We start from the raw sequence: 27,667 nt of genomic DNA on the forward strand, positions 1-27,667 counted from the left end.
TAAAAATCCATTCTGCATGATACGAAGAGTGAGTGCTGGGATTTATTCCAGTTATCTTATCATTTCTCCTCGTGCACAGCGCCAGTCCATGTGAAACACTACATTTTTGAACTCAAAATGCTTAAGCTGCTGCCGGATAGCAGCTTAATGTTCCCCGTGTGGTGCGGTAAGTATTACTTACTCCTCCACGATGCTCCGGGTGCCCTTCGGGTCCAGCGCTTGTCCTCCGGTGTCTTCTCGGCCCTCTCTGGTGACGTCAATAAGAAGCTGCGCACGACGTCCCGTCATCCCATAGGAATGGCGTAAGCAGTGACATAATGACATCGCTACGTAGGCCCAGTAAGGCCTTGCCGAAGACAGCGGAGGACCATAGAAGACAGCGGAGGACCGGAGAAGACCAGAAGAGCCCAGCGGAGGCCCAGGGACACCATCGGGAGCGGCGGGGACACCATCGGGAGCGGCGGGAAGCAGTCCGGAGTGGCGGGGACAGGTGAGTATGACTTTACTTTTTTACATTGCACGAATCCCTCAATTTACGATGGATTCGACAAACGATGGCTCGTTTGGAACGAATTACCATCATATGTTGAGGGACCCCTGTAATCTGTATAAATTATATAAACTATAAAAACTGTATAAAATTATAATGCCAAATAATCTGTGTATAAATTATATAAACTATAACACCAAATAATCAGTATAAATTATTTAAACTATAAAACTGTCAAAACTATAGCACCAAATAATCTGTTTAAATTATATAAACTATAAAACTGTATAAAACTATAACACCAAATAATCTGTATAAATGGTATAAACAATAAAACTGTATAAAACTATAACACCAAATAATCTGTATAAATGGTATAAACTATAAAACTGTCAAAACTATAGCACCAAATAATCTGTTTAAATTATATAAACTATAAAACTGTATAAAACTGTAACACCGAATAATCTGTATAAATTATATAAACTATAAAACTGTACAAAACTATAACACCAAATAATCAGTATAAATTATATAAACTATAAAACTGTATAAAACTATAACACCAAATAATCTGTATAAATTATATAAACTATAAAACGGTATAAACCAATGACATCAAATAATCTATACAAATTATATAATTTATACAAAATGTGTAATCTGTGTAAAACTGCATAAAACTATACCACCAAATAATCTGTATAAGGCTGGGTCTCCACTGAGTTTTTTGCCCTGTGTTCTTGGCTTTTTTTTCTGGTGTTTTTTCTTGCGTTTGAGGCTTTATGTGGAAATAGGTTTTTTTTTGCACTTTGGCTTTTTTTTGTACCCTTGTTGGGTACCAAAAAAAAAAAAAAAAAAAGGATGCTGTAGGGATGTAAAAAAAAAGTATGTTTTTAATAATGTGTTTAATAAAGTGTATTTGTGTTTTTTTTTTTTACTTTTTAACCTTTATTTTTAACATTTTGTAGGTAGTACTACTACTCCCATCAGGGAACACACTGTTCCATGATAGGAGTAGTAGTACTTTGACTCACTGTCAGATTGCCCCGGCTGTCACATTTGTCAGCCGCGGTGATCCTCCAGTATACTGTATAGGCTGGCCGCTATTCTCTGGTCCCCTGTACTGCCGTATATTTACTAATATTCATATTTCCCTTCTGAGATGTGATTGGCCAGAGGGTTCTAGCCAATCACAAATGTCTGGGAAATATGAATATTAGGACATATACGGCAGGGACCTTAGATGAGCGGCCGGCCGGCTGCATCTATACTTTATACAGGATGATCGCAGCTGATGTCTAAAGTGACATCAGCTGTGATCATTTCTACTACTACTCCCAACATGGAGCACACTGTGCTCCATGATGGGAGCTGTAGTACTTTTACAGAGGCGACGCTTGTTGCGATCTATTAATGCAGGTACTACAGCTCCCATCATGGAGCAGTGTGTGCTCCATGTTGGGAGTAGTAGTAGAAATTATCACAGCTGATGTCACTCTAGACATCAGCTGCAATCATCCTGTATAAAGTATAGATGCAGCCGGCCGGCCGCTCATCTAAGGTCCCTGCCGTATATGTCCTAATAATCATATTTCCCAGACATTTGGGATTGGCTAGAACCCTCTGACCAATCACATCTCAGCGGGAAATATGAATATTAGTAAATATACGGCAGTACAGGGGACCAGAGGAGAGCGGCCAGCCTATACAGTATACTGGAGGATCACCGCGGCTGACAAATGTGACAGCCGGGGCAATCTGACAGTGAGTCAAAGTACTACTACTCCTACCATGGAACAGTGTGGTCCATGCTGGGAGTAGTGGTACTACCTAAAAATGAATAAAAAAGTTAAAGAAACTCACATACACTATATTTTTATAATTTTCGGATACATTTTAGTGCCCTGCCCGCCCACATAAATTGCTTACTGTTTCAAAATTAAATAAAATTTCTTTATAAAAAAAATATACATTTCGTTTTTATTAAATATACAATTTTTTCTAACACTAATTTATATTTTTTATAATTTTTTTTATGTTACCCTATGAAATTTAAATAAAAAAGGTATCTCCCTCACTTTTTTGGATCGTTAAAGTCCAAAAAAGATTAAAAACTGCCTGCAAAAACGCCAAAGTTAAAACCCACATAGCGTTTTTCTTTGCGTTTTTGCACTCCTACAGACTTCTATGGGGGAAAAACGCAACGTTTTTGCGAAAAAAACACCAGACCCTCAGCAAGCAGACATTTTTTTAAATCCAAAGTTTTTGACTAAAATTACTAAAAAACACCAAAAGGATTAAAAAAATGCCAAACTCAAAAACGCCAAGTGGATAAGGGTTTCTGCAGTTTCCTATAGACTTACAGCTAACATCTGGCCGCAGCGTTTTTTCGCAAAAAAAAGCCGCCATGCGGCAAAATGGGCGTTTTTAACAGCGTTTTTGCAAAAAATTACTCAGTGGAGACTCGGCCTAAATTATATAAACTATACAAACTCTGTAAACTATAAAACTATAACACCAAATAATTTCTATTAATTATATAAACTATAAAACTGTATAAAACTAAAGCACCAACCAAATAAACTGTATAAATGGTATAAACTATAAAACTGTATAAAACTATAACACCAAATAATCTGTATAAATCATATAGGTTTATACAGATTTTATGATTATTTGGCAATATAGTCTTATACAATCTGTATAAATTATATAAATTATAAAATCTGTATAAACCTATATCATTTAGGCTAAATTTCCACTTGTTTTTTTTTCTGGCAGTTTTTGAGCCAAAGTAAGAAGTGGATCCATAAGGGAGCAGACATGTAAGTCCTTCCTTTATATACCCTATTCCTTTTGAATACACTTCTGGCTTTGGCTCCAAAACTGCAGTGACAGATATCCAAAAACTGCCAGAAAAAAAACAAGTGGAAATTTAGCCTTATTCAGATTATTTGGTGTTATAGTTTTATACAGTTTTTAAATTTACACAGTTTGTATCGTTTATATAATTTATACAAGTTATTTAGTGCTATAGTTTTATACAGTTTTATAGTTTATATCATTTATACGGATTATTTGGTGTTAGTTTTATAAATTTTTATAGTTTAATTTTTTAAGATTATTTGATGTTATTGTTTTATACACAGTTTTTTTTTAGTTTGCACAGTTTGTATAGTTTATACAGATTATTTGGTGTTATAGTATTATACAGTTTTTAAATTTACACAGTTTGTATCGTTTATATAATTTTTACAAGTTAGTTAGTGCTATAGTTTTATACAGTTTTATAGTTTATATCATTTATACGGATTATTTGGTGTTAGTTTTATACATTTTTATAGTTTAATTTATTAAGATTATTTGATGTTATTGTTTTATACACAGTTTTTTTTTAGTTTGCACAGTTTGTATAGTTTATACAGATTATTTGGTGTTATAGTATTATACAGTTTTATAGTATATATAATTTATACAAATGATTTGGTGTTCTAGTTTTATAGTTTACACAGTTTATATAATTTATCCATACTATTTGGTTCTATAGTTTTATACAGTTTATATAATTTATATCATTCATACAGATTATTACAGATTATTTGATGATATAGTTTTATACAGTGTATATAGTTTATATGATTTATACGGATTATTTGGTGTTATAGTTTTATACATTTTTATAGTTTAATTTATTCAGATTATTTGATGTTATAGTTTTATACATTTTTTTTAGTTTGTACAGTTTGTATAGTTTATATCATTTATACAAATTATTTGGTGTTATAGTTTTATAGTTTACACAGTTTGTATAGTTGATATCATTTATCCATACTATTTGGTTACATAGTAACATGGTTCATAAGGTTGAAAAAAGACCAGAGTCCATCAAGTTCAACCTATATCCCTAAGGCTAGGTTTCCACTTGGTTATTTTTGTACACCTAAAAAAACGCCAGCAAAAACACCAGAAAAACTGCCACAGGTTTTTCCTGAGTTTTGGCAGTTTTTCTGGCGTTTTTTCTGGCGTTTTCCCTGGTGTGTGGAAACAGCCAGTTTTGTCCCCTGTGGCAGTTTTTTCACTGTCTTCAGGTACCACTCTGTGGGTCGGATGTTGAGCGCCCGGTCCACAGAGTGTAAGGAGATGAGGAGGGATGTACAGCATCACTACTCACCTCCCCCGGCCATATAGTATACAGGAGTGCATAGTGTATCTATAGATAGTTGTATATAGTGTATACAGAACAGGAGGTCCATTTACCTCCCTCATTTCTGTCACCGCCGGTCCGTGTAGCTTCGCCCCCTAGTGATGATGCCATTAGGGGGCAGAGCTACAGACAGTATTCGGGCTAGTCTGAAGCTCTGTTCACATTGTCCGTTTTTGATAATGGGAACAGATCCTTCTGCCAGTGTCTACCCAGACAAGGAGACTCCCGCTGTTGCTAAACTACAACTCCCAGCATGCCCAGACAGCCAAAGGCTGTCTGGGCATGCTGGGAGTGGTAGTTTTGCACCAATTGGATGCTCCCTGTTTAGGTAGACATTGCATTATGGGCGATCTCTCCTGCAGAGAGCGCAAAAAATGTCCTAACCCATTTTTTTTGTGTATTTTTTTTCTTCTCATTTCAGATCCGGGTATGCAGAGGATTAAGACGGATTCGATGGATTACGACGGATGAACTTAATTTTTTTTAATTTAAAAAAAATGGTTAACGAGGACTGTGGGATAGTGTTTTTTAAAATAAAATAATTTTTCCAATGTGTTGTGTCTTTTTTTAATTGAATATTCAGGCTTAGTAATGGAGGCTATCTAATAGATGGAATCCATTACTAAGCCGGGGCTTAGCGTTAGCCCCAAAAACAGCTGGCGCTAACCCCCAATTATTACCCCTGTACCCTCCGCCACAGGGGTGTCGGGAAGAGCCGGTACCAACAGGCCTGGAGCATCAAAAATGGTGCTCCTTGGCCTAGGCGGTAACAGGCTGGCGTTATTTAGGCTGGGGAGGGCCAGTAACAATGGTCGACCACCCTGGTAACGTCAGGCTGTTGCTGCTTTGTTAGTACCTGGCTGATACTGAATATACAGGGAACCCTATGCGTTTTTTTTTTCATAAATAAATTTAAAAAAAAAGAAAAAAAAATACATAGGGTTCCCTCTATTTTCAGTATCAGCCAGATACCAACCAAGCAGCAACAGCCTGACGTTACCAGGGTGGGCAAGGACCATTGTTACTGGCCCTCCCCAGCATAAATAATGCCAGCCTGTTACCGCCTAGGCCCAGGAGCGCCATTTTTGACGCTCCGAGCCTGTTGGTACCGGGGTAATAATTGGGGGTTAGCGCCAGCTGTTTTTGGGGCTAACGCTAAGCCCTGACTTAGTAATGGATTCTGTCTATTAGACAGCCTCCATAACTAAGCCTGAATATTCAATAAAAAAGAAAACACAACACATTGGAAAAATTATTTTATTTTAAAAAACACTCCCCCACAGCCCTCGTTAACCATTTTATTAAAATATAAAAAATTAAGTTAATCCGTCGTAATCCTTCGAATCCATCGTAATCCTCTGCATCCGTGTCTGAAACGAGAAGAAAGAAAAAAAAACACAAAAAAATGGTTAGGACATTTTTTGCGCTCTCTGAAGGGGAGAGCGCCCATCATGCAATGTCTACCTAAACAGGGAGCATCCAATTGATGCAAAACTACAACTCCCAGCATGCCCAGACAGCCTTTGACTGTCTGGGCATGCTGGGAGTTGTAGTTTAGCAACAGCTGGAGTCTCCCTGTCTGGGTAGACACTGGCAGAAGGGTTCACGTTATCCAATAAGGACAATGTTAACAGAGCCTTATACCCTTGCCAGCCTGGATTGTGTCTGTAGCTCCGCCCCTAATGACATCATCACTAGGGGCGGAGCTACACGGACCCGCGGGGACTGGACGGAGATAAGGGGACTTCTCCATCTTCTGTATATACTATATACGGCTATATATAGATAGCTGTATATAGTGTATACCACCAAAAGGGTTAACCTACACTGTACAGCAGTGTAAGTTAACTTTTTCCTTGCCAGGCTGGCTTAGCGCACAGCTCAGCAAGGGGTTAAGTGAGCCAGCAATGTGAAACACATTGCAGGCTCACTGTAAGTTGTTGCTGGGCAGTATATATATACGATGTATACCTACGGCTCAGCGTCAGCTGTTCTCCCGGCTCTGTAGCCTTGAGCACAGCTGATCCCGACAGTCACTTCAGGAGGATCGCAGCGGGTGTCAAGAGGAGTGACATCCGCTGTAATCTGTCCCTTACTGCAGGTACTACTACTCCCAACATGTGGCACACTCTGCTGGGAGCTGTAGTACCTGCATTAATAGACATATTGCAGCGAGTGTCACTCCTCCTGACACCCGCTGTGATCCTCCTGTATAATGTATAAATACGGGCGGCTGCTCTTCTATGGTTCCCTGCACTGACGTATATATACACATATTCCTATTTCCCGCAGAGTTGTGTTTGGCTGGAACCATCTGACCAATCACAGATCCCTGCGGGAAATATGAATATGTGTATATATACGTGAGTGCAGGGGACCATAGAAGAGTGGCCGCCGCATCCATACATTATACAGGAGGATCGCAGCGGGTGTCAAGAGGAGTGACAACAACTGTGATCTGTCCCTTACTGCAGGTACTACTACTCCCAACATGGAGCACACTCTGCTGGGAGCTGTAGTACCTGCATTAATAGACAGATCGCAGCGAGTGTCCCTCCTCCTGACACCCGCTGTGATCCTCCTGTATAATGTATAGATACAGGTGGCTGCTCTTCTATGGTTCCCTGCACTGACGTATATATACACATATTCATATTTCCCGCAGAGTTGTGATTGGCTGGAACCATCTGACCAATCACAGATCCCTGCGGGAAATATGAATGTGTGTATATATACGTGAGTGCAGGGGACCATGGAAGAGCGGGCGCATCTATACATTATACAGGATCGCAAGGGACCCTGGCGATCTGTCAATTAGTACAGGTAACTACTACTCTCATCATGGAACAGTGAGTTCCATGCTGGGAGTAGTAGTACTACCTAAAAAATTAAAAAAAAATTAAAAGTGAAACAGATGCACTACATTTTTATTATTGTAGGCTACATTTTTAGTGCTTTATCCGCCCACATAAATTGATCCCTGTTTAAAAATGAATTAAAATTTTGTTATAAAAAAGATAAATTTCGTTAAATACAATTTTTCCATCACTACTGTATCTTTTTTATTATTATTTTTTAATGGTACCCTACTAAATTTTAATAAAAAAGGTATCTTCAACACTTTTTTGGATCGCTAAAGTCCAAAAGAGAATAAAAACCACCTGAAAAAATGCCAAATTTAAAACCCACATGGCGTTTTTCTTGGCGTTTTTTCACTCCCATAGACTTCTATGGGAGAAAAATGCCAAGATTTCCCAGTTTTTTTAAAAACTGCCAAGGAGCCCAAAAACGCCAAAAGGATTAAAAAAAATGCCAAACTGAAAACGCCAAGTAGATTTGGCATTTTGCAGTTTACTATTGACTTGCAGCTAACATCTGGCCGCAGCGTTTTTTCACGAAAAAGACGACATGCGGCAGAATGGGCGTTTTTATTGGCATTTTTGTCAAAAAAAAAAAACAAGTGGAAACCTAGCCTCAGCTGAAAATAGGGGGAACCCTATGCATTTTTTTTTTAATTCTTTTTTTTATTTATGAAAAAATGAACGCATAGGGTTCCCTGTATATTCAGTATTAGCCAGATACCAACAAAGCAGCAACAGCCTGACGTTACCAGGGTGGGTGAGGACCATTGTTACTGGCCCTCCCCAGCCTAAATAACGCCAGCCTGTTACCACCTAGGCCCAGGAGCGCCATTTTTGATGCTCCGGGCCTGTTGGTACCGGTTCTTCCCGGCACCCCTGTGGCAGTGGGTACCGGTGTAATAATTGGGGGTTAGCGCCAGCTATTTTTGGGGCTAACGCTAAGCCCCGGCTTAGTAATGGATTCCGTCTATTAGACAGCCTCCATTACTAAGCCTGAATATTCAATAAAAAAATACACAAGACATTGGAAAAATTATTTAATTTAAAAAAACACTCCCCCACAGCCCTCATTAACCATTTTATTAAAATTAAATAAATCAAGTTCTTCCGTCGTAATCCATCGAATCCGTCGTAATCCTCTGCATACACGGATCTGAAACGAGAAGAAAAAACAAACAAAAAAAATGGGTTAGGACATTTTTTGCGCTCTCTGCAGGGGAGAGCGCCCATAATGCAATGTCTACCTAAACAGGGAGCATCCAATTGGTGCAAAACTAAAACTCCCAGCATGCCCAGACAGCCTTTGGCTGTCTGGGCATGCTGGTAGTTGTAGTTTAGCAACAGCTGGAGTCTCCCTGTCTGGGAAGACACTGGCAGAAGGGTATGTTCCCATTAACCAAAACGGACAATGTGAACAGAGCTTCAGACTAGCCTGAATCCCGTCTGTAGCTCCGCCCCCTAATGGCATCATCATTAGGGGCGGAGCTAAACGGAGCGGCGGTGACAGAAACAAGGGAGGTAAGTGGACCTCCTGTTCTGTATACATTATATACAGCTATCTATAGATAGCTGTATATTCTGTATACCGCCCAAAGGGGCTATAGGAGCAGGGAGTCCTGTCAGTCTGGTGACAGGATTCCCGACTCCTGTATAGTATATACGGGTACACTATGCCCCCTGTATACTATACGGCCGGGGGAGGTGAGTAGTGATGCTGTACATCCCTCCTCATCTCCTTACACTCTGTGGACCGGGCGCTCAGCATCCAACCCACTGAGTGGTACCTGAAGACAGTGAAAATACTGCCACAGGGGACAAAACTGTCTGTTTCCACACACCAGGGAAAACGCCAGAAAAAACGCCAGAAAAACTGCCAAAACTCAGGAAAAACCCATGGCAGTTTTTCTGGCGTTTTTTTTAGGTGTACAAAAAAAACAAGTGGAAACCTAGCCTCATAAATCCTTACTGAGTTGAGATTCTATAGTTTTATACAGTTTATATCATTTATAGGATTTATACAGATTTTTTGGTTGGTGCTTTAGCTTTAAACAGTTTTATAGTTTATTTCATTCATAGCGATTATTTGGCGCTTTAGTTTTATACAATTTAAAAATGTATATCATTTACAGATTATTTGGTGCTATAGTTTTATACAGTTTTATAGATTATACCATTTATACAGATTATTTGGTGTTATAGTTTTATACAGTTTGTATAGTTTATATGATTTATACAGATTATTTGGTGCTATAGTTTTATACAGTTTGTATAGTTTATACCATTTATACAGATTATTTGGTGTTATAGTTTTATACAGTTTGTATAGTTTATACGATTTATATAGATTATTTGGTGCTATCGTTTTATACCGTTTGTATAGTTTATACCATTTATACAGATTATTTGGTGTTATAGTTTTATACAGTTTGTATAGTGTATACCATTTATACAAATTATTTGGTGCTATAGTTTTATACAGTTTGTATAGTTTATACGATTTATATAGATTATTTAATACTATCGTTTTATACCGTTTGTATAGTTTATACTATTTATACAGATTATTTGGTGCTATAGTTTTATACAGTTTGTATAGTTTATATCATTTATACTGATTATTTGTTGTTATAGTTTTATACAGTTTGTATAGTTTATATCATTTATACAGATTATTTGGTGTTATAGTTTTATTCAGTTTGTATAGTTTATACCATTTATACAGATTATTTGGTGTTATAGTTTTATACAGTTTGTATAGTTTATATCATTTATACTGATTATTTGTTGTTATAGTTTTATACAGTTTGTATAGTTTATATCATTTAAACAGATTATTTGGTGTTATAGTTTTATACAGTTTGTATAGTTTATACGATTTATATAGATTATTTGGTGTTATAGTTTTATACAGTTTGTATAGTTTATATCATTTATACTGATTATTTGTTGTTATAGTTTTATACAGTTTGTATAGTTTATATCATTTAAACAGATTATTTGTTGTTATAGTTTTATACAGTTTGTATAGTTTATATCATTTATACTGATTATTTGTTGTTATAGTTTTATACAGTTTGTATAGTTTATATCATTTAAACAGATTATTTGTTGTTATAGTTTTATACAGTTTGTATAGTTTATATCATTTATACTGATTATTTGTTGTTATAGTTTTATACAGTTTTATAGATTATACCATTTATACAGATTATTTGGTGCTATAGTTTTATACAGTTTGTATAGTTTATACGATTTATATAGATTATTTGGTGCTATCGTTTTTCACAGTTTGTATAGTTTATACCATTTATACAGATTATTTGGTGTTATAGTTTTATACAGTTTGTATAGTTTATATCATTTATACAGATTATTTGTTGTTATAGTTTTATACAGTTTGTATAGTTTATATCATTTATACTGATTATTTGTTGTTATAGTTTTATACAGTTTGTATAGTTTATACCATTTATACAGATTATTTGTTGTTATAGTTTTATTCAGTTTGTATAGTTTATATCATTTATACAGATTATTTGTTGTTATAGTTTTATACAGTTTGTATAGTTTATACCATTTATACAGATTATTTGTTGTTATAGTTTTATTCAGTTTGTATAGTTTATATGATTTATATAGATTATTTGTTGTTATAGTTTTATACAGTTTGTATAGTTTATACCATTTACACAGATTATTTGTTGTTATAGTTTTATTCAGTTTGTATAGTTTATACCATTTATACAGATTATTTGTTGTTATAGTTTTATACAGTTTGTATAGTTTATACCATTTATACAGATTATTTGTTGTTATAGTTTTATTCAGTTTGTATAGTTTATACCATTTATACAGATTATTTGTTGTTATAGTTTTATACAGTTTGTATAGTTTATACCATTTATACAGATTATTATATATTATTGTATAAAACTATAACACCAAATAATCTGTATAAATGGTATAAACTATACAAACTGTATAAAACTATAACACCAAATAACCTGTATAAATGGTATAAACTATACAAACTGTATAGGCTGTCAGGGCATGCTGGGAGTTGTAGTTTTGCAACATCTGGAGGTCCGCAGGTTGAAGACCACTGGTATAGGAGGTAATACTCACATGTCCACGCCGCTCCGGACCCATCACCGCTGGTCACCGCTGCCCTGGATGTCGCCCTCCATCACTGTCGCCGCGTCCCCGTCGCTCCGGAATGTCTCTGCTGCCCACTATCCTCGCTCTCCGTCGCCGCCATCACGTTGCTATGCACGTCACTATGCACGCCGCTACGCACGCCGCTCCTATTGGGCGGCATGCGGGGCGGCGTGCGCGACGACGTGATGACAATGAAGGAGAGCGCCAGCAATGCAGGGGATCTCGGCATGGAATACAATACAGAAATGTAGGTGCACTACTGTGGTAGATGTATACAGTGACATTGGCTAATCCCTCAACACTGATGTTAAAATTGAGACAGTGTATCCTTATATTAAGGACACACCAGAGCCCGCACACCAATGCCAAGGTTTCTCAGATGGCACGGGACCTAACGCTAACCTACCTGTGCGTGATAAGCAAAAACCAGGGGCCAGTGGGCAATTACAGCAGCACTAGGTCGACATGTAGCCTTCTCCCAGTTCCCTCCAGCGTGACTGAGCACATACAATGGAAGGGGGGAGGAGGCTACAAACCCAACCCAAGTTGGCTGATATAGGTGCCGGCCTCACAGGTGCAACCCTAATGCTGCCTGGAAAATGTTCAAGGCGCATTAACATATGGAGTTTACACACCTCCAAGTATAAATTTGCAAACAACAACAAAAAACGTGGTCTCAAATGGCTGGAGGTGCTCAAACCCAATCTCGGCACGGAGCAGACACCGAGGAGGCAGGTAAGGTCCCTCCCGCTGCAGCCGGGTTAGTGTCACTTTCGCTTCAGACGCGGCGGTCAGCTTTGATCGCTGCGTCTGAAGGGTTAATACAGGGCATCACCGCGATCAGTGATGTCCTGTATTAGCCACGGGTCCCGGCCGTTGATGGCCGCAGGGATCGCCGCGATAGGTGTGTATTCGCCGTATAAGACACACCAACTTTTCCCCCCCAGTTTTGGGGAAAAAAAAGTGCGTCTTATACGGCGAAAAATACGGTAAATAATTTATATATAGATTATTGGATGTCATAGGTTTATACAGTTTTATAGATTATATAATTTATACAGATTATTTGGTGTTATAGTTTTATACAGTTTTATAAAGATTTTATCATTTATACAGATTATTTGGTGCTATAGTTTTATACAGTTTTATATATTATATCATTTATACAGATTATTTGGTGCTATAGTTTTATACAGTTTTATAGATTATATAATTTATACAGATTATTTGGTGTTATAGTTTTATAGATTATATCATTTATACAGATTATTTGGTGTTATAGTTTTATAGATTATATCATTTATACAGATTATTTGGTTTTATAGTTTTACAGATTATATCATTTATACAGATTATTTGGTGTTATAGTTTTATACAGAATTATTCAGATTACACTGTTTGTATAGCTTTATATCATGGTGCTCGCCATACTGATGCTTCCATCTTCCGTCCATCCTGTAGCCTTTCCACCATGATGCGGCTATTTAAAGTGGAGAAGGGAAGTATGGGCCATCATCTGGAGACCAGGCTGACCACACTGGAGGATCAGGTAACTGCACATATCCTCGCACACATTACCCCAGAGCCGCTGACTGACTGTAAAACCATTTAGAAAAAAAAGGGGGTGTCAAACCTATAATACATAAATTTAGGTCACTACTGTGGTGATGTAGACAGTAACATATGGCTATGTGGTGTCCCGGTACCGTATCCTATACGTTACTTGTATAGAGGTCCCCATAGCCAGAGTCCCTAGGACGTCGGGGTCCCTCTTTTCTAGTCCTCCCCTTGTCATCTCTCCCTTAATCAGTAGATATATAGTGGTTCTATTTGATATTTATATAGGTATAGAAACTGTAAATATTTTGTTATTTATCTGTACGGAGCGTAGCAGGACCTGTGAGTGACAGCTGACACGGACCAATCCAAAACGGCCCTGCCCATATAAGGGAGCGGCGGCCATTACTCGCTCTCTTTCCTCGGGGGCTGCTGATGAGGACGGATCTGCGCAGCTGTCATCAGCAGTAACCAGGCCTAAGCCTTGCGGCAATGGTCATCTCTCAGAGCTGTGAGTTACTTCAATCCCTATTATCTCAGCAAGATCCCCGGACCTAAATATTCCCCTAAATCCGGACGGATCTCTGCAAAAATCCTAAATCTAATAACTCCTTGGATAAGTGAATGGTCCTCAGCATCTGTCAATCACTGCCGTATAGAGACTGTATTACTGAGACTGTTGCTGTTAATTGGATGGACCACAAGTACCTCAGTAAAGTTTATGCAAGTTCAAGTTCATCTCCATTGTGGGCCTTCATTCATTTAAGCACGCACCTATCGTTCCTGGGAAGGGGGGCGATAGGCCGGAGATTTACCTCAGCGTATTAACCCTCACCCTGGCGTCACGAGTGACAGGGGTTAAATTAACCCCTTATATTCTGAAGCAACACCCCAACTACACTATACCCCCCAAGGGCTACCACAAAGCCTTTTTGGCGTCGCACGAACAGGATTCGGGTGTGCCTACTACTCTTGCCACTAGTGAAAGTGTACTCCCCCCAAGCAATGAATTTTATTCATGTACTGTGACTTATACTCCGGAGTAAGGGGTTGCACGCACGGTGCTGTGTGGAGGAAGTGCGCATGTAAAGTAAGGGGGAAGGCAAACAGCACAGTGGAGTTACAAGCTGTGAGAGAGAGAACTGAAGTTAGCGTGGGGCCTTCCTGCGCACGTGATCCAGAGACCCCGCCCACCGAAGCCCTCAGTGCCGCTGTGGCCATTTTGTTGGAGTCTAGTTCAGCGCGGGAAAAGGCGCAGAGTGCGAAAGCGGGTTGGAAGTTGTAAGGAGCCGGAACAGTTCGGGACTCTGAGATACCAGATTGCCGAATTGAAGTCCTATATAGAGTCACTTCAGCTGCCGATCAACGCACTCAAATTTCAATTAAAAGCTATTAAGTTTCAAGTCACCGCTCTCAAATTTGAAATCTACGCTCTCAAGTTCCAGATTAGAGAACAACTGCGTATCTCCTCAGGACCTAGGTATTCAAGATTTATTTAAAGGGCCAGCATACCAAGTACAAAGATGTCAGAACCTGCAGCGCCACAGTCCCCATCTGAACAGCAGGGGGGGGGCGATGCTCCAGTGACCCCACCAATGGGGTCTCCACCTCAAGTCAGAACGGTGTTGCCGCCTTCACCAACACTTTCTACCTCACAAGGACGTGCTCTACCTGTGATCCCAGCAAGACCTCCATCACAGGCGGAGCAGGACCCAGCAAGTCCACCTCCAGTCTCTCCCTATGTGTTGGGAGCCCCTGTTGCTGCATCTGTCTTCTTGGGGAATCCTGTGCTTCCCACCTACAATGGTGACCCTATTTACTTTGAGAGACTTTAAGGAAAAGTTCTACAGCCTCTTTGGATTTTATGCATTATCCCCTCATCAACAGATACAGCTGCTTCTGGGACAGCTCCAGGGACCTGCCTTGGAGGAACTTCGCACCTGGCCGGAGGCTGATAAAGCCACAGTGGGACAGATTTTTTAAGGACTTTCTCAAGTGTTTGAATCTCATTCTCCCTTGGAGGTACGCCTCAGACTATATGAATGACGTCAGAAACCAGGTGAGACTATCAGGGCATATGCAGTAGCTTTACAGAGCGTGTTAGAGGCAGTTCAGAAGTTGGACGGTATCACGCCCGATCAGGGCAATCGAGTACTGATGGACCGTTTTATAGAAGGGGCACTGAACAAATGGGACAAGGTCCAACTTAGGATGCTGGCTGTGCAAAATCCCGACATGGCTTTCCCAGATTTTAACTCCTTAACGACGCAGGACGTATATTTACGTCCTGTGCCGGCTCCCGCGATATGAAGCGGGATCGCGCCGCGATCCTGCATCATATCGCGTCGGTCCCGGCGCTCATCAACGGCCGGGACCCGCAGCTAATACCACACATCGCCGATCGCGGCGATGTGCGGTATTAACCCTTTAGAAGCGACGGTCAAAGCTGACCGCCGCTTCTAAAGTGAAACTGAAAGTGACCCGGCTGCTCAGTCGGGCTGTTCGGGACTGCCGCGGCGTCCCGAACAGCTGACCGGACACCGGGAGGACCCTTACCTGCCTCCTCGGTGTCCGATTGACGAATGATTGCTCCGTGCCTGAGATCCAAGCAGGAGCAGTCAAGCGCCGATAATGCTGATCACAGGCGTGTTAATACACGCCAGTGATCAGCATAGGAGATCAGTGTGTGCAGTGTTATAGGTCCCTATGGGGCCTATAACACTGCAAAAAAAATGTGTTAATAAAGGTCATTTAACCCCTTCCCTAATAAAAGTTTGAATCACCCCCCTTTTCCCATAAAAAAAATAAAACAGTGTAAAAAAGGAAAAAAAAACATATGTGGTATCGCCGCGTGCGTAAATGTCCGAACTATAAAAATTTATCATTAATTAAACCGCACGGTCAATGGCGTATGCGCAAAAAAATTCCAAAGTCCAAAAAAGCGTATTTTGGTCAATTTTTATACCGTTAAAAAAATGAATAAAAAGTGATCTAAAAGTCCGATCAAAACAAAAATCATACCGATAAAAACTTCAGATCACGGCGCAAAAAATGAGTTATAAATAAAAAAGTTATAGGGGTCAGAAGATGACATTTTTAAACGTATAAATTTTGCTGCATGTAGTTATGATTTTTTCCAGAAGTGCGACAATATCAAACCTATATAAGTAGGGGATCATTTTAACCGTATGGACCTACAGAATAATGATAAGGTGTAATTTTTACCGAAATATGCACTGCGTAGAAACGGAAGCCCCCAAAAGTTACAAAATGGCGGGTTTTTTTCGATTTTGTCGCACAATGATTTTTTTTTCCGTTTCGCCGTGCATTTTTGGGTAAAATGACTAATGTCACTGCAAAGTAGAATTGGCGACGCAAAAAATATGCCATAATATGGATTTTTAGGTGGAAAATTGAAAGGGTTATGATTTTTAAAAGGTAAGGAGGAAAAAACGAAAGTGCAAAAACGGAAAAACCCTGAGTCCTTAAGGGATTAAGAGACTAGCGGTTAAAGTAATAGAGTCAGGACCTCAGACAGAGGAGGCTAGTGTTCCCGTTACAGAATCTCCGGGGCCCTCGCCCCAGCCACCTGTCCCTTCTCAGCCTGCCCTGCTAACACCTTCTTCTAGCCCTTGGACAGCTGATCTACAAGACATTAAGTAGAACATTGAGCAGTTAGCCAAGGCCTTTAAAGAAATGGCTGTACGGCCCAATCCTTCTAGATCTGCAACACCACCACCTAAGAAACCTGACCCCTGCCCTGCTGATCCACCTAATACCCCTCCTGTGAGACCACCTGGGAGTCAGAGACCGTCTTTAGTTATTGTAACAAGAATGGACACTGGAAGAGTCAATGCTGGGCTTTAAACGGACGTCCCCTGGGGTCAAGGACCGCACCCCAGGAATAGATGCCGAAGGTCCAGAACCAACCAGCGACAAGAAGGGACTGTCTATGTATGTAGCTTCTTGTCCTTATGTACAGGTGATAGTTGAAGGTATCCGGTTACAAGCTCTGATAGATACGGGGTCTCAGGTGTCCACTATTCCGCAGGGGGTTTTCTATAAGTATTGGGGCCCAGAAAGGTTGTGTGAACCTAAGGAAGTGGAGTTTAGAGTAATTGCAGGGAATGGGAAACCAGTACCCAGGCATGGCTACTGGGAGCCCACGGTGAAGGTGGGAAAGCATGTGTTGGAAAGGCAGGGTGTGATTGTCACCAATGTTAGGGATGAAGGAGCAGCTGACTTCATCTTAGGAATGAATATCATGAGGCACTGTTTTGATGATATTGTCTGTGCACTGCATGCATCTCTCCTTCACTTTTCACCCCAGGCCGGCGAGCTGCCCAACACCACCTCAAAATCCTCCAAGCAGAACAGAAGTTTGTGAATCATAAAGGAGAAATCTGTCGAGTAAGGATTCAAGATATACGAGCCGTTAGTCTACAGCCACAGACGGAGACAGTTATTTGGTGTCGTGCCCGACCCGGGGTGAAAAATCAAGATTATCAAGCCCTCTTGGAACCCATCCTACTGGAAGATTGTCCCTTGGTGCGAGCCGCTAGAAGCCTGGTAACCATACATAATGGGAAAGTTCCAGTGAGACTTATTAATCTCTCCCAAGTTGCTGTCCGACTACCCAAGTATACCCCGGTGGCTACCCTGCACCATTTAGACGTCAGAGATGTGGTCTCGAAGTCACAAGTGGCTCAACGAGGACCTGACCAGAATCCTGCGGAACCTTGGTGGAGCCAACTACAAATAGGAGGCGAAGATACCCCCAAGGAACAGGTGGAAGGAGTCATCCAGGTAGCTAAAAAATATCAAGAAGCTTTCAGCAAGTTCCCCACAGACTTTGGCAGAACCACCATGATCAAACATAGGATTTTCACTGGGGACAGTCCACCCAATAAGGAGAGATATCACCCTGTGGCTCCTGGGATGTATCAGACCGTAAAGAAGATGCTCGTGGAGATGAAAGAGACTGATGTCATCCAAGAAAGCCAGAGTCCTTGGGCTGCACCTTTGGTCCTGGTGAAAAAAAAAGATGGGACTATCCGCTTTTGCGTAGATTTCCGGAAGTTGAACGGTATAACTCATAAGGATGCCTATCCTCTTCCCCGTATTGAAGAATCCTTGACTGCATTGGGCTCTGCCGCCTACTTTTCCACACTGGATTTGATGAGCGGTTACTGGCAGGTGCCAATGGCAGAAGAGGATAGAGAGAAGACCGCATTTGTGACCCCCATGGGTCTCTTTGAGTTTAAAAGTATGCCCTTTGGACTGTGCAATGCGCCAGCTACTTTCCAACGCTTAATGGAACGATGTTTGGGGCATCTTAACTTCCAGAGTGTTCTGCTGTATTTAGATGACGTCATCGTCTATTCTCGAACATATCAGGAACACCTGAATCACCTGAAAGAAGTTTTCCAAGTCCTTATCCAACATGGACTCAAGGTTAAACCTTCCAAATGTCACTTGCTAAAGTCACAATTACACTATCTGGGACATATCGTCAGTGCTCAAGGAGTCCAGCCTGATCCGGACAAAGTGAGTGCTGTGAAAGAGTGGCCTACCCCCAGGATGGTGCGAGACGTCCGAAGTCTCCTGGGATTTGCTGGTTATTACCGACGCTTCATCCCCCATTTTGCTCAAATTGCTGGACCCTTAACCGAGTTTCTGAGAGGGACTGCCCGGGATAATTATAATGGGAGGCTACCCATACAGTGGGCTGAAGAACAAGAAGATGCCTTTCGAGCCCTGAAGTACCTGCTCACAGAACCTCCCCATTTTGGATTATCCTGACTACAGCCTGCCGTTCCGTTTATATACAGACACTAGCTTCGAAGGTCTGGGGGCAGTCTTATCTCAGGTGCAAGATGGCAAAGAGAGGGTGATTGCCTATGCCAGCCGGCATCTCCGAGGTGCTGAAAAGAATGACGTCAACTATAGCTCCTTCAAACTGGAGCTCCTGGCCCTGGTCTAGGCCATTACTAAGAAGTTTAAGGAGTATCTGGCTGCTACTCCCTTCACAGTCTACACTGATAACAACCCCTTGGCCCATTTGAACACTGCTAAGTTGGGAGCTCTTGAACAGCGCTGGGCCTCTTGGTCTCAATGATTTCAGCGGAAAAACCAATGTTAATGCGGATGTACTTTCTCACATGGCCCCAGGAGAAGCACCTCCTGCTGAAGATGTGTGGGAAGATGTGGAGATGCCTCCCTTCTACCGAAGATTCATGAGCCAGAGTGCTCTAACTGCACAGGCGGGTGACGGACCTGAATCTCCCAAAATCCCTGAAGATTTGTCTACATGGAAGACACTTCAGGATGAAAGCCGGGTTAATGGGGACCTCTTAGACTATTGCCTCCACAAGAAAGTGCCCACTCGGGTGCACAAGACACATGGGGACTTTGAATTGAAGCGGCTGTGGCGGCCGAGGAATCGCCTGTTCCTGCACAAGGGGTTGGTCTACCGAAATTCCCTGGACCCAGTCTCCGGAGACCGCATACATCAGATTGTGGTTCCCAGAAGAGATGTAGCCATGGTCCTGAATGCCTATCATGATCAATCCGGACACTTCGGGGTCCATAAGACAGAGGCCACCGTCAGAAGGAGATTTTACTGGACTGGGTTGCGGGGAGACATCGAGAAATGGTGTGCCGAATGCTCCGTGTGCAATGTTATCAAGAATCCCCGAAGGGACGCAAGAGCCCCCTTACATCCCATCTGTACAGAGAGGCCTAACCAGATTGTTGCCTTGGATCATGTGAAGCTGGCCCCCACTTGATCTGGCTACTGTCATATTCTAACCATGGTGGATCATTATTCCAAGTGGCTGGTCGTGGTCCCTGTCAAGGATCTTACTGCCAAGACTGCTGCTCAGCTCTTCTATCGTCATTGGATCCAACCTCTGGGGTGTCCCGAATTGGTCCTCACGGATCGGGGAACCGCCTTTGAAGCCCAGTTGTTCCAAGAACTTTGCCGGTTGCATGACTGCAAGAAGCTCCGGATGACGGCCTACCATCCCCAAGGGAATGGGCTCTGCGAGAGGATCAATCAAGTGTTCATCCAAATGCTCAGAGCTGCCTCCGTATCAAAACACGAAGAGTGGCCTCAGCTGTTGCCTTAACTCCTAGAAATTTACAACAACACTGTCCACTGCTCTACAGGGTATACGCCTTTTTTTCCTGATGACCAAGGATGGGTGTCAGAGCATCAACGAAGAATTAAGGAAGCCAAAAACATTTTTGAGAAGAAAATGGGTGAAGTTCATGAGCGCCAGCAGAAAGATTATAATCGACATGCTTCGGCTCAGCCCTTACAGCTTGGAGATAAGGTGTGGCTCCGAAAATTCCCTAGAACCTATAAATTGGACTCATTGTGGGAAACGGAACCATACGCTATTACTGCAGTCCCTTACCCCGAAACGGACGTATATGAGGTACAGAAAGAAGGGTTCGAGCCACAGGTGGTCCACAGGAATAGAATAAAAGTGTGCCTGAAAGAAGACACGCTTGGCCCACCTCCTTCTACTCCTACTTCTACTCCACCTCCAACAAGGCCTGTGAGAGAATATGTGCCGGGAGAAGGAATTCTTCCCACTATGGACGTTCCTTTGTTCCCATCTCAGCAGCCTACCATGTATTGGGGTGCAGTTTCCAGCTCCATTCAGCCTGCTGCCACTGGTTGCTCCACCCTGACAGTTGCCAGTAGCCGTCCCACCTAGCCAGTTGCCAATAGCTGTTGCTCCCTGTCAACCACCATTGGTTGCTACACCAAACATCAGTCCTGTTCCTGTGACTGCTCCAAGTTTTGATGCACCAACTCCACCTGTCTTCAGAGAACCTCCCAGTCCAACCGAAGATAATGCTTCTGTTTCCAGCCCTCCAGCTGGTCCCTCGGGGACTGAAGTTCTTGCAGAATCACCAAGTGAGGGAACTCCTGATGACTCAGAGGTGGTGTTGCGGCGGTCTCAAAGGACTACCCAGGACCAATTACCCGTAAGGTACCAGGATTCACATTTAGTACCTGCACACATAGTACCTTTGATAACCCACTTCAATGCTCTGCCTATAACTTGTCAGTACTCTTGACTACTCACTTAAATGTACTACCTCAATCTATTTCAGTACATACACAAAAATAAAATATAGCTTACGTCCAAGAAACACTTAGGAATTATAGCCTATTGATATTCAATTCCTGCCACTGTTAGGTACACTCATATTTCTTTTCTCTGTATTATGTGTGTGAGATGCTCTACCTGGCCAGTAGGTGCTCTTGCGAGTATAGAATTAAACACGTATTTCTAAAGTTAACCTAGCTAGGTTATTTGGAAGTGCTCTAGGGGTTAGTAGCGTGTAGCCGATAGACCCTAGCAGCCATCTTACTGTGACCTAGCTTCAGGCTAGCCAGTATACCTTTCGTGTACTAACAGGTAACTTATTGTTGGCAAAAAAATAAAATAAAATGTGTGAGATAATAAAAATGTCTAGTCAGCTTGAAGCTAAATGTATAGAGAGCTGTACTAATGTCTGGTTAGCCTCATAAAATGTGTAGAGAGCTAAAATAAAAATGTTTTAGGAGCTAGCAACTAAATGTCAGATGGCTGCCTAATTGTATAGTAAGCTTGATAAAAAATGTCTAAGGAGCTAGAAACTAAAGGTCAGATAGCTATATCCAAATGTCTAGATAGATTCCTATTGTCTAGTCCAGATACTAGTAAGATCATCAGAGAATGTAAATGTGTTGAATGTTTACTTAGGATGTATAGCAAATTTATTGGTATAATCCTGTTTTAGTCCTAGTTCCTCTGCCTTAGGGGACAGGCGTCGAGGTCGCCTTATTTTAAGAAAGGGGGTTTGTGGTATCCCGGTACCGGATCCTATACGTTACCTGTATAGAGGTACCCATAGCCAGAGTCCCTAGGACGTCGGGGTCCCTCTTGTCTAGTCTTCCCCTTGTCACCTCTCACTTAGTCAGTAGATATATAGTGGTTCTATTTGATATTTATATAGCTATAGGTATAGAAACTGTATATATTTGGTCATTTACCTGTATGGAGCGTAGCAGGACCTGCGGGTCACATGATCAGGTAGAAACTCTATGGTTTTGCTTAAGGACCTTTGGAGGTCCCTGTGACTTGTTCACCCACCATGCCATGTAACGGTGAGTGACAGCTGACATGGACCAATCCAAAACAGCCCTGCCCCTGCCCATATAAGGGAGCGGCGGCCATTACTAGCTCTCTTTCCTCATGGGCTGCTGATGAGGACGGATCTGCGCAGCTGTCATCAGCAGTAACCAGGCCTAAGCCTTGCGGCAATGGTCATCTCTCTCCCTATTACCTCAGCAAGATCACCGGACCTAAATATTCCCCTAAATCCGGACGGATCTCTGCAAAAATCCTAAATCTAATAACTCTTTGGATAAGTCAATGGTCCTCAGCATCTGTCAATCACTGCCGTGCTACATAGAGACTGTATTACTAAGACTGTTACTGTTAATTGGATGTACCGCAAGTACCTCAGCAAAGTTTATGCAAGTTCAAGTTCATCTCCATTGTGGACCTTCATTCATTTAAGCACGCCCCTATCGTTCTTGGAAAGAGTGGCGATAGGCAGGAGATTTACCTCAGCGTATTAACCCTCACCCTGGCGTCACGAGTGACAGGGGTTAAATTAACCCCTTATATTCTGAAGCAACACCCCTGTCACGATCACACCCTATCGGTCCAGCCAAGACGCTAGAGAGAGTGTGATGGTGCAAGGGTTAAAGCCGCCAGACCTCTGGGTATCCACTACTAGTCCCAGCAAGTCACCAAATTAACCCTTAGATAAACGTGTTTCACCCGAGCTGCCTTCAGAAAGGTGAGCTCATATATTTAGAGATCAAAGACCAGAGCTGATTAATAAACCCCTTAAGGACGCAGGACGTAAATGTACGTCCTGGTGCGGTGGTACTTAACGCACCAGGACGTACATTTACGTCCTGTGCATAACCGCGGGCATCGGAGCGATGCCCGTGTCATGCGCGGCTGATCCCGGCTGCTGATCGCAGCCAGGGACCCGCCGGCAATGGCCGACGCCCGCGATCTCGCGGGCGTCCGCCATTAACCCCTCAGGTGCCGGGATCAATACAGATCCCGGCATCTGCGGCAGTGCGCGATTTGAATGAGTGATCGGATCGCCCGCAGCGCTGCTGCGGGGATCCGATCATTCAGAACGCCAGACGGAGGTCCCCTCTCCTTCCTCCGTCCGGCTCCCGGCGTCTCCTGCTCTGGTCTGTGATCGAGCAGACAATACTAGAAGATGACCGATAACACTGATCTGTTCTATGTTCTATACATAGAACAGATCAGTATTAGCAATCATGGTATTGCTATGAATAGTCCCCTATGGGGTTATTCAAGTGTAAAAAAAAATGTTAAAAAATTTAAAAGTAAAAGTAAAAAAAAGTGAAAAATCCCCTCCCCCAATAAAAAAGTAAAACGTCCGTTTTTTCCTATTTTACCCCCAAAAAGCGTAAAAATTTTTTTTATAGACATATTTGGTATCGCCGTGTGCGTAAATGTTCGAACTATTAAAATAAAATGTTAATGATCCCGTACGGTGAACGGCGTGAACGTAAAAAAAAAAAAAAGTCCAAAATTCCTACTTTTTTAATACATTTTATAAAAAAAAATTATAAAAAATTTATTAACAGTTTTTTTATATGCAAATGTGGTATAAAAAAAATTACAGATCATGGAGCAAAAAATTAGCCCCCATACCGCCGCTTATACGGAAAAATAAAAAAGTTAGAGGTCATCAAAATAAAGGGATTATAAACGTACTAATTTGGTTAAAAAGTTTGTGATTTTTTTTAAGCGCAACAATAATAGAAAAGTATGTAATAATGGGTATCATTTTAATCATATTGACCCTCAGAATAAAGAACACATGTCATTTTTACCATAAATTGTACGGCGTGAAAACGAAACCTTCCAAAATTAGCAAAATTGCGTTTTTCGTTTTAATTTCCCCACAAAAATAGTGTTTTTTGGTTGCGCCATACATTTTATGATATAATGAGTTATGTCATTACAAAGGACAACTGGTCGCGCAAAAAACAAGCCCTCATACTAGTCTGTGGATGAAAATATAAAAGAGTTATGATTTTTAGAAGGCAAGGAGGAAAAAATGAAAACGTAAAAATTTAATTGTCTGAGTCCTTAAGGCCAAAATGGTCTGAGTCCTTAAGGGGTTAAACATTTAATCTGATAAAAGGTATCACAGTGCTGACTATATAAAAATTAACAAATGACATACAGGTATAACAATATATATAAGAGTTTAGCAATCAAGTTCAGAAAAGTAAAAATGAAGTTCTTACAGCGTAATAGTATAGCAGTCCATGAGAGTGAGTCTCCAGCTGTTCTTAGGATGGTCTTGTCAGCTTGGGGCACAGATCTTAACTACCGACTCTAGCATTGTTAAATATTATATATCTCCTTTTTGGAGGGACTCCATTTCCCCCTCCCCTCTGGTCCCACCAGGGGGGGGGGGGGGGGGCATCTCTTATCTCATATATGGGACCAGAGACCCCTTACATCCTGCTACTTCAAAGATACTCCTGACTTCAAAAAGAGGAAATCAGCAGACAGGCCCCAATTGACTGCAATCCACAAAAATAAAGGATACACCATCTGAATGACCCCTCACCCCCCAGGTCTTAGTTTATACATAGATGCAATTATAAAACACATGTATGTTTCCATAATCAGGCCTTGGGCCTGACAACCCCAACTACACTATACCCCCAAGGGCTACCACAGCTAACCCTCAAAATGATGTTAAAATTGAGACATTCGCCAGTTTATCCTTATATGAAGGACACACCAGACCCCGCACACCAACGCCAAGGTTTCTCAAGTAGCACGGGACCTAACACTAAACCTACCTGTGCCGTATGGGCAATACCAGGGGCTAGTGGGCAATTACAACAGCATTAGGTCCGACTCACAGCCTCCTTCCAGTTACCTCCAGTGTGACAGCCTGCTCCCAGTTACCTCCAGTGTAACAGCCTCCTCCCAGTTACCTCCAGTGTGACAGCCTCCTCCCAGTTACCTCCAGTGTGACAGCCTCCTCCCAGTTACCTCCAGTGTGACAGCCTCCTCCCAGTTACCTCCAGTGTGACAGACTCCTCCCAGTTACCTCCAGTGTGACAGCCTCCTCCCAGTTACCTCCAGTGTGACAGCCTGCTCCCAGTTACCTCCAGTGTGACAGCCTCCTCCCAGTTACCTCCAGTGTGACAGCCTCCGCCCAGTTACCTCCAGTGTGACAGTCTCCTCCCAGTTACCTCCAGTGTGACAGCCTCCTCCCAGTTACCTCCAGTGTGACAGCCTTCTCCCAGTTACCTCCAGTGTGACAGCCTCCTCCCAGTTACCTCCAGTGTGACAGCCTGCTCCCAGTTACCTCCAGTGTGACAGCCTCCTCCCAGTTACCTCCAGTGTGACAGCCTCCTCCCAGTTACCTCCAGTGTGACAGCCTGCTCCCAGTTACCTCCAGTGTGACAGCCTCCTCCCAGTAACCTCCAGTGAGACAGCCTCCTCCCAGTTACCTCCAGTGTGACAGCCTCCTCCCAGTTACCTCCAGTGTGACAGCCTCCTCCCAGCTACCTCCAGTGTGACAGCCTCCTCCCAGTTACCTCCAGTGTGACAGCCTCCTCCCAGTTACCTCCAGTGTGACAGCCTCCTCCCAGCTACCTCCAGTGTGACAGACTCCTCCCAGTTACCTCCAGTGTGACAGTCTCCTCCCAGTTACCTCCAGTGTGACAGTCTCCTCCCAGTTACCTCCAGTGTGACAGCCTCCTCCCAGTTACCTCCAGTGTGACAGCCTCCTTCCAGTTACCTCCAGTGTGACAGCCTGCTCCCAGTTACCTCCAGTGTGACAGCCTCCTCCCAGTTACCTCCAGTGTGACAGCCTCCTCCCAGCTACCTCCAGTGTGACAGCCTCCTCCCAGTTACCTCCAGTGTGACAGTCTCCTCCCAGTTACCTCCAGTGTGACAGCCTCCTCCCAGTAACCTCCAGTGTGACAGCCTCCTCCCAGTTACCTCCAGTGTGACAGCCTCCTCCCAGTTACCTCCAGTGTGACAGCCTCCTCCCAGCTACCTCCAGTGTGACAGCCTCCTCCCAGTTACCTCCAGTGTGACAGCCTCCTCCCAGTTACCTCCAGTGTGACAGTCTCCTCCCAGTTACCTCCAGTGTGACAGTCTCCTCCCAGTTACCTCCAGTGTGACAGCCCGCTCCCAGCTACCTCCAGTGTGACAGCCTCCTCCCAGTTACCTCCAGTGTGACAGTCTCCTCCCAGTTACCTCCAGTGTGACAGTCTCCTCCCAGTTACCTCCAGTGTGACAGCCTCCTCCCAGTTACCTCCAGTGTGGTTAAGTACACATACAGTGGGAGGAGGGAGGAAGGCTACGAGCCCCACCCAAATGGGCTGATATGTTGCCGGCCTCACAGGTGAAACAAAATGCTGCCTATAAAAATGATTATGGCGCATTAGATTTGGAGTTCACACACCTCCTAATACAAGATATGAACAATAAAACATCCCCCATTGAATGCATTTTATGCTGGGGATCGCCCTTAGCAATGGACCACAAGTGCGGGACCTGCTCCCCAGCATGAATGCATTACTGCATATGGGGTGGAGCATTTCCTGCCATTTGAAACCACATTTTTTTCTTGGGGTTTTACAAACCTGCCTCGTTTTGTTAGATTAATCCTTTAGAGTGCTGACAATGTAATGTGATTGTGAATTGGGCCCCTGGTGCACAGATATTCCTAATTCTCTTTATTTCAGGGGATGAGGCCAGATCTGGGCTGTTAACCAGTAGTACACACACATAGATACTTCTTCCTACAATTGTCTGGCCATTCATAGCACAACACATACTCCTCTGCTGTGAAAGTGTACTGAACAGACGGCACTGTGCTGGGGGGTGATTTATCCTGTACATAGATACATAAATACAGTATATAGATGTCATGTGGAGGAGCAGGGGTCACTGATTGGCACTGGATTTGTAAGGTGTGAGCTCACTTCTCTCCTGAAATACCCTGTGCTTCTGGTCACATGTCCATCCCTCATTCCTGTAGGACTAATGTAGGCAGCCATTCTTGTGGATTGTGTGTGGCAGCATGCTGTGTGTACAGCCCTATTGGTGTGTGTGTGTGTGTCTGGCAGTATGTTTTGTGTATAGTCCTGGTGATGGGTGTGTGTCTGGCAGCATTTACAGTATACAGGCCTGGTGAGGGGTTGGTGTCTGGCAGTGTGCTCTGTACACAGCCCTGGTCAATTGCAGTTGTCTGGCAATGTGCTCCATGTACAGCCCTGATGAGGGGTGGGTG

At 42.5% G+C, this 27,667-nt stretch overlaps 1 protein-coding gene across 1 annotated transcript in view; it reads left to right on the forward strand.

Annotated features, from left to right (window-relative positions):
• Positions 1 to 27,667, forward strand: part of LOC130322638 (transient receptor potential cation channel subfamily M member 2-like) — a 285,004-nt gene that overhangs the window by 214,486 nt on the left and 42,851 nt on the right. The window contains exon 24 of the mRNA XM_056553109.1: positions 13,178 to 13,265. Coding sequence (XP_056409084.1) covers positions 13,178 to 13,265 — 88 coding nt within the window. The remainder of the gene's footprint in view (positions 1 to 13,177; positions 13,266 to 27,667) is intronic.

This window comes from Hyla sarda, unplaced genomic scaffold (assembly GCF_029499605.1).
Source record: "Hyla sarda isolate aHylSar1 unplaced genomic scaffold, aHylSar1.hap1 scaffold_237, whole genome shotgun sequence".
NCBI lineage: Eukaryota > Metazoa > Chordata > Amphibia > Anura > Hylidae > Hyla > Hyla sarda.